The sequence below is a fragment of the Cibotium barometz genome, chromosome 31, assembly GCF_041138505.1.
Source record: "Cibotium barometz isolate CiBa-2024 chromosome 31, ASM4113850v1, whole genome shotgun sequence".
Classification (NCBI taxonomy): Eukaryota; Viridiplantae; Streptophyta; class Polypodiopsida; order Cyatheales; family Cibotiaceae; genus Cibotium; species Cibotium barometz.
In genome coordinates, this window is record NC_141076.1 from 19,370,131 (window position 1) to 19,378,352 (window position 8,222).

General features: G+C 41.5%; 1 protein-coding gene across 6 annotated transcripts; it reads left to right on the forward strand.

Moving 5' to 3' along the window:
- Window positions 1-2,111: 2,111 nt before the first annotated feature.
- Window positions 2,112-6,609, forward strand: LOC147620583 (E3 ubiquitin-protein ligase RZFP34-like). Of its 6 annotated transcripts, none has more exons than XM_086824822.1 (12): window positions 2,112-2,452; window positions 2,552-2,639; window positions 4,392-4,448; window positions 4,561-4,593; window positions 4,718-4,795; window positions 5,147-5,190; window positions 5,324-5,397; window positions 5,514-5,596; window positions 5,702-5,793; window positions 5,889-5,958; window positions 6,129-6,170; window positions 6,254-6,609. In XM_086824822.1, the coding sequence occupies exons 1-12, from the start codon at window positions 2,319-2,321 to the stop codon at window positions 6,383-6,385; spliced, it is 927 nt and encodes a 308-aa protein (XP_086680948.1). In that variant the 5' UTR covers window positions 2,112-2,318; the 3' UTR covers window positions 6,386-6,609. The 6 variants fall into 6 exon arrangements, with proteins under 6 accessions (XP_086680948.1, XP_086680949.1, XP_086680953.1 ...); XM_086824823.1 differs by having other exon boundaries at window positions 5,324-5,364; XM_086824827.1 differs by lacking the exons at window positions 5,702-5,793; window positions 5,889-5,958 and adding an exon at window positions 5,819-5,888 and having other exon boundaries at window positions 5,324-5,364.
- Window positions 6,610-8,222: the final 1,613 nt, after the last annotated feature.

Below are 8,222 nucleotides of genomic sequence, written 5' to 3' on the forward strand. Positions count from 1 at the left end.
GATCATGATGATAGACACAATATTAAGCATAAGATGAAGGTGGGTTATACCACACTAAAAACTTCATGACTAGAGAGAGACAGAGATTGCATACTTAACATAAGTTCTCTATTGCATTCACAATGAACCATACAATGATATAGGCTTTCTAGCCTTATCCCACTTTACATATCATCATCCATGTGGCACCACTCTTTTGGTCGACACACACACTATACAATATCATATGTGGCGTTCTTATCGTACCACAATATCTTGTACCTCTCCACACTCAACCAAATAACCCATTCATTTTACATTGCACATTTAACAATACTAACACCTTGTGAGTGTTGTGGATGTAGGGTGATCATCTGATAACATCTCATGGATGTCACACCAATGCCAATGTTAGTGGACATTTTTTTTAAATATTTTTGGGGAGAGAGAGAGAGAGAGAGAGAGAAAGAGAGAGAGAGAGAGAGTACAAGTTCGACTCTTGCTCTCTACATGGTTGGAGAGAGTAGTAGTAGTATACTATACAGTATGGTTCTTTTTTTGACGCCTTATAGATCTAAGGTTTAGTAAAAAATGATATGTACATTCACATCTAAGGGTTTGTCCAAATTAATATGTTTACCGAAAATGTTCTCAAATGTTTGGTTTCAAATAGTTAATTAAACTAACTTGGGCGACCTTCAAGACATACAGGATTCCTTGATGAATGTAGTTGACACGTTCTTGTTTTGGAGCCACTTTGGATCCATCCAAGCCTATGAATCTTTATTCCTTGATGAATGTTGTTGACATGTTCTTGTTTTGGAGCCACTTTGCATCCATCACCCCAAACTGAACCTCTATAGGAGAAGCCTATGAATCTTTATTCTGGTCCTTTGAGTGATACCTTTTGAGGAGTATTGCATGAAGGACTTGCATAAGCTATGGCCATGGTGACCTTAAGAACATACGGTATCTCACTCCCATCAAGATCAAGACAACATGGAAGCAGATGTAGATGACGAGTTGGATTGTTTTGCACTATTTTTGTGACTTACTGTTTGGATAGTATGAATAACTTTAAATTTGGATTTTCTCCACATGTTACTATGAATATGAAGTAAGTGGTATAGTGTCTCTTCCTTCATAATTTGCATACATGACTTTTTGTTTCAAATAAGGCGTTCATGTCTTTCGATGTCGAATTGTATGCCAGTGTTGAGGAAACATTTTTGAGTGAACCAGACACAATCCTTCTCACCATGGGTTAAACGAATCCTTCTCACCATGGGTTAAAAAGGAAAAGACAATTTTGAACAAGCATTTTCTTCATAGTTTCTTCCAATTACTACTACTATTTTTTGAAAAATTAAACAAGGTAGTTGTAAACTTTTTTATCTAATAGTAAGGGTGTTTACACACTTGGGTGGAAGACCATGAAAAAGTTTTTCTCTAATAGTAAGGGTGTTTAAACACTTGGGTGGAAGCCCATGAAAAAGTTTTGCCCAACCAATCAGATCACCACAAACGCCCGCACGTTTGACATTTCTTTATAGGCTGTGACCATGCCCATGCACCCTCAGCGCTAATGTGTTTGCTGACTGGAGCCCAACAATGACCATTCTAGGTTCGGGCGGAATAGCCTGCTCTCACAGCTCTTAGTTACAGGATGCCTTTTCCGGCGGGGGCATACCCACGGTTTGTAAAGGGTATTGTCGCCCAACAATTGTTTATCCAAAAGGTGCCTACCCCCCACAACTCTCAACCTTTTTCGTGGGCAGCCTCTTAGTCTCGAAACACCCTAATAATCAATACCTCCCCAAAAAAATCCCCCCCCCCCCCCCCCCCCCCCCACAAGTCTCTTTCTTGGATGTGGATTTATTTCTGGAGCAAAGCTTAGCGTGCAAAGGGTTGCAACTAAGGTCATTAATTACGGTCGCTAACTAATGCACCTTAACAGGTATGCCAAATACAGGATTTGATTGGATGAACTCTGGAATCTGAGAACGAGAAACCAGGGGTTGGAAAGCCCAATCCGATTGGCCTGTGTTTCTATTTTCTCGCATCATTTTTGATCTTTTTTAAGGAAATTCCCGATTGGCGCTGTGTGAGCATCCCGCCATCAACGACTCTTCAAGGGCTGCTTTTCGTCTTTCAGCCGTGCCTCTGAAGAAGCCCTCGGCTATGGCCATCTAAGCTTTTTCTTGCTTTTTTTTTCTTCTTCCGGGCCGCTTGCCCTTCCCAACCATTTGAATTGCCTTCTTTGCACCATCGCAAACCAAAATCTGGACACAGGCGGCGGGTTACATTTTCTTGGTCAAGCTTGGTAGATATTACCAAGAATGGAGGCTGGCTACAGGCTAGGTTGGAGCTGCCTTCGTGCAAACCCTAATCTGGAGACAGACGAAGGCCAAGACTTGATGGACGAGTTCCTAGATATGGCGTCCAAGCTAACCAAAGGCAGAATGCAACACGGGTACTCTTCTTCTCTCCCCCCCGCAATCTTGTTTTGTTGGCATCTTCCATTCTGTTACGTAAAATCCTTTCTACTTCTGGTCGATCTGTGCCTGTGCAGGTGTGTGCATTACCGGAGAAGGTGCAAAATCCGGGCGCCTTGCTGCAACGAAGTTTTTGATTGCCGCCATTGCCACAATGAAGCAAAGGTAGCCGGCTTTTGACTGTCATATGGTTACATGCAAACATTGAGTGTTGGGGGGTTTCACATGAACGCCCGGCCCACCAGTGGTGCCGCGCTTCTTTCTGTAAGAAATCCTGTGGAGAGGAAGCTGTCTGGGGCTCCAAATTTGCCAGTGGCAAGTGCTGAGTGTCTTTGCACTTCATTGTGTCTGGTGCATACCAAGATTTTATCTCTGAGTTTTGGGCTTAGTAAGGCCAATGTACTTTCCACATCAGTTTGGCAAGGAGTTAACATCATAGGGGGTTTTGAAGTCAAATATGGGTGATTCAATCTTACAGGCACCTTCACACCAAGGGTTGGGCCTCAAAGGGCATTTCCATAATGGGCTGCAAAGTCGCTCTGTAGGTTGGAATGCTGATCAGCAGTCTTTCTTCAATGTCTAGGTCAAGAGGATGGTTGAATCGCCGGATGCCGGGAGGGAGAGTTGGGGGCTTATCCTGTGAATCTGGGAACTCCTCCCTAAAAATAGGGTGGGCGGGGAAGGCTCCTTGTCCATGAGCATTGGTGGGGGAGATCTCCCCCGATTTTAGGGATTCTACGCACTTTTTCCTGAAACAACAGATGTGCAAACGCCCTTAGGCTAGATGCATCAACCTCCCTGCCCATGGGGGGTGTTAATTATGCCCAATTACTCTTTAAGTTAGTCCTTGTTTAGTCACGTCATTCATGTCATGAAGTGGAAGAGCTCTGAGACTATAAACAATATAGTAGGCATGTCATGTCAACATGCCATGTCATCACATGAGTCTATGCAAGCATGCCTACTCATTATCCATGTGCAAGCAATGATGTAAGTTGTGTCCTTTCGTGTGATCATGGGGTAAAGACGTGTGCGAAGAGGCATCGAGGATAGTTGCCTTTCTTGGAGAGAGATCATGAAGCATGTAATTATTGCTTGTATTCACAGCAATCATAGCTTTTTCTCCCAACATATTTTATTGTCTCTATCTTTTGTTTTTTAATCAAGGTTTGGCAGGGAGTTTCAATGGGGGCACATGGAATTGGACAGTCAAGATTGTGGTCACAAATATGTGCTGCGTACTGGAGTCTATAACCGTAGAGGTCCCTTGCTGCCTGGGAAAAAGGGGCATGCATGAGGATGATTTCTACTCCTAAACGATTCTGTCATTTTAGCCCCCTTTGAACTTTCTATGGGTTTGTTGTTCCTATTGTCCCCAACAAGAGGGTTCAATTATTTCCAACATACCCGCCATCACGGATTGGTGGCCTGGATGCCTCCTTGTTAATAGCTGCACTTTTGTTTGCAACCAGCCTTAATTACACACATGATAGCGATGCCTTGGTGAGTTCTAGGCCATAAGTGTATGTGCATGCTGGCATGATGTTGACTGTTGATCCAATCACAAAAATGACATGCAAGGAGTCACTGGATTTTAGAGGAGAAGGATGACATCATCCTAATACCAGGTTTTCAAGGCTGCAAGGTTTATTCTTCTTTGCTGATTTGCAACTGTGATGGGTTATTCCTAGTCAATAAGTAGAAAGGAAGATCTGGTATTAGTATAGGCAAATCCTATTGACTTTGTAGGCCGTACGATTGTGTGTCGCATGTTGTGAACTCTGCATGCTGGTTAATGAGACAATATATTGCAAAATTGGTTATTTTAAAGGAGAAAATGCACTCCAATGTGCACAACAATATTTTTACTGTGTTGTGTGCCTGTATGAACCCTGTTTCCACCTTTCTTACACACAGGCCATTGAGAAAGACATCTCCAAGCGCCATGAAATACCTCGACATAAAGTCAAGAAGGTGAGCATAGCGTCTGTTGTTTGATTTTTCTAGCTAATAAATTGGCTAGGGTTTCAATTTCTTTCACAAGAGACTTTATTGAATTCTGAACTTTAGTTTTGTGGTTCATCAGGTTATTTGTTCCCTTTGCAACACTGAGCAGAATGTACGTGATCTTTGAGCCACAGATGGCTTATATATTGTTAGCTTTGATTATGAGCAACTCTCTCATTTAAAGCCAATTTATGGAATGCCCAATAGAGCAAATGTGATCCCTTCTATTTTTGCAGGTTCAGCAGACCTGCAAAAACTGTGGAGTTTGCATGGGGGAGTACTTTTGTGGGAAGTGCAAATTTTTTGACGATGATGTAAATGCTCATACTCTGCTACCTTTGTGGGGCGTGCGCTCATGCGCTAGCATGCATGGAAGTATGAGCACACAACACACTTGCACACACACACACACACACACACACACACACACACCTAAGCATTAGCACGCATGCAAGCACGAGCACACCACAGGCACACAGCGGCTCGCATGCACGCATGTTAGATTTTATCCTCATAGGATAACATCTTTCTGTTACTTGAGATATCCATATTTATATAGGAGGGCGTTATTGCTCAGTTTCTCTCTGAGGCTATTTCAATTGCTACGATTCCATTTTAGTTGGGGAGTTATCTGATGTTGCTTTCCTGCTGGATCACACTTGCAGACTTCAAAGCAGCAGTTCCATTGTGATGCCTGTGGCATATGCAGGCAAGATTCTCACATCTTATGCGGCTTACCATGTGTGCGTGCATGCGTGTGTGGGTGGATATATTACCCTGCGTATTAGGTTTCCTACATTTTTGGCTAACATGTGCATAGGCACGGTTGGCTCTTGTACCAGGGTTGGTGGCAAAGAGAATTTTTTCCATTGTGAGCGATGTGGTAATGCCTTTTTTGCCGAGTCTTTTGCAGTAGGTGGTCTTTTTTCACAATCTTAGCTGAGCTTTGGGCTTTCTATAGCCAAGTCCTTTCCAACTCTGTACTGGCACATTGCCGTGTATATGGCTCAGATACCATGGATTGAATTGTAGGGTGCTGCTATACAACTAAATTGCAAAACAAGCATCCTTGTGTGGAGAATTCAATGCAGCACAACTGCTCTGTCTGCTTTGAGGTACGTTTACTCTACAATAAAATGCTGTATTTCATATCTTTCTGTCACAAAAAGCTTTTGTTTGTATCACACTAAGTTATGTGAGCTCTCTCTTGTGGGTGGCAGTATCTGTTCGATTCATTGAAATGTATCACAGTCATGCGCTGTGGCCATACTATGCATTTGAAATGCCTAGAAGAGATGCACTCACATTCTAAGTAAGCTTCTTCTCCTCAACACCAGGTGATTCTGGAGAACTTCCTTCTTGTCGTACTTGTGACACATTTTGAAGCTGTCCCATTAATATACACAGGTATACTTGTCCAATTTGCTCCAAGTCTGTCTGTGATATGTCTAGGGTGTGGGAGCATCTTGACCAAGAGGTAAATGTACTCCACATTACATGAAAATGTTTTGTCGTTGCCTTTTGTGATCATCTTCTAAGCATTGAAAAGCACTTGCAATTAACATGTAACACAGTCATTAGCTCTGGTTATGACTCAGAAGGCAATCAGATGGGTTGTTCTGAGTAAAGGGTATGTTTGGGATGCAGGTTGCTGCAACGCCAATGCCAGAAGCTTATCGAAACAAGATGGTACCTTTCTCTATGCGCATCCATTAGTGGTTTTAAAGGCATGCTTTCTTGACAATTAAGTTCTGCTCATCTCTGGCTTGCAGGTTTGGATACTATGCAATGATTGCGGTGCAAACAGTGAGGTTTTGTTTCATGTAATTGCTCACAAATGCTCCAGCTGCAAGTCTTACAATACCCGTCAGACAAAGGAATGCTTGTCAACCAGAAGGTCTTGATCATGTTGTGAATGTCCATCCACCTATCCACATATGCTAAGCAGCCATTGATCTTACAGTCAATCTTGGAACTGATTTGACTCATTTTTATTGGCGAACGTGCTGCTTTTTGATTAGGTGATGATGGTTACCTCCTTTTTATGGTAACCAACACCACAAAAAGAATAATTTTTAAACACTGTCTATTATTTATGAGATTTGAGTTTCTTGGATGTTCTTGGAAATAGGATTGTGAAAAGAGAGGTGTCCTTTAGTGTACAGAGTGATGCATACGAAAGTGGTTAGGGCCATTTTGAGTATTCAACTTCCACATAGGCATAAAAATCACAAAAGTCTCCAAAAACTAGTAGGCTAATCTAAGTTCATTTTCAATTAATAATCCATGTTAGTTGTAGGAAGGCATTAGACATACCCTCATTCCCAAAATCCTAAGAAAAACCATAAAAAAGATTACTCTTTAGAAAAGAGTTGAGTGTCGCAATTGCACTTAGGGAAGTGAGTGTCCACACTCATGATCCACATTGCCCTTCTTAGTAGAGTTGCCTTAAAGCACTTCTAAGTCATACTTTGAATGTGAGTAAACCATTTTTCAAAGAATGAATTGAGACCTTAATTGACTTAAACTTTGACCCAATTGTGCCTCACAAACATGACACAAACTTACGAGCGTGAGTGATCAAGAATCTTAAACAAGCTGAGCATTAAAAAACATGATTATCCTAAGCCCTTGATTGTTCTAAATCACTCACGACGTGAGGATTTGAACTCAGAGAGATGTAATTGTACAATTCATGCTTGTAAAATGCAATAAGGTAATCTATTCACATGATTGATTGATTTGTCACACACATATGTGAGTAATTCAGGTCATTTCTGAATCTTCTTTTCTCTTTGCTCTCATAGGATCAAACTATGGCTTGTAGCTGTTGTGATTATCTGTAATTTGCCAACTGTGGAATCATCACAAGAGTATTCAACACACTCATGGTTGTGAATACACAACTTTCATTTACCTCCATCCCACCCTCTTTGGCTTGATCCTTAAACAATGCCATGAACTTTATGAGATACGCATGTTTACAAAAAAATGCAGCAGCTGTAGTGCACCTATAGTAGGCACATCAAGATTATCGCAATGTATATCATTGCAATGCAATTCAAATTGAGAGCGCTTGCTCAAAGAGACAAACGTAGTTTATGTGTTCGAGTTTACTTTATCTGATGCCACAAAAAGACGTCTCACAATTTAGATCAATGCCATCCATTGATCTCACCTAACAAGGGTCTTTAAGACCCCGTGGTAGATAGTGCAAAGGCTAGCCAAGCTTATAACATATGTATTGCTAGGGCTAAGATAGTCTTTTTATATATATAGAGCTTAGGATAACACATCCCCCTCTCTCTTTGTCATTCCATGGGCATTGTAGATATGAGACCATGTATGTAAGACATTTTAACTAATGAGAAGAGGGCCAATCCCATCAATCACAATTGTGTCTCGAGTCTTCTATCTCTTGTGGCTAATCGCTTGCATGATTTGTTGTTTCTGTAATGCATGATTATGGATTATGGGTGTTTGATTTGATGTGTTACTTGATGTTTTCTCTGTCCCTCTCTCTTACTCTTGTAGTTAACTCTTTATCCATCTTGCAGCACCGTTGACATTGAGGTTGAGGTGAGCTCCTCCTCCATAGCTCCTTCCCTCTTTGCTCTCTATTTCATTGTTTTTTACTCTTCGTTGAATTGGGACACTAGGCGAGGAGAGCATAGAGAGGAGTTTTCAAAGTTGCATAAATAAGTAAGTGTCCATCCATTTTCCTCTTGACTCAAGCTTCCA

Bases quoted from the DNA above. Each gene is read 5' to 3' on its own strand.
- LOC147620583 (XM_086824822.1), top strand. From the start codon at position 2,319: ATGGAGGCTGGCTACAGGCTAGGTTGGAGCTGCCTTCGTGCAAACCCT. The intron at 4,449-4,560 runs GTGAGCATAGCG...GTGGTTCATCAG, and splicing joins CTCGACATAAAGTCAAGAAG to GTTATTTGTTCCCTTTGCAA. The intron at 5,794-5,888 runs GTAAGCTTCTTC...TAATATACACAG, and splicing joins GAGATGCACTCACATTCTAA to GTATACTTGTCCAATTTGCT.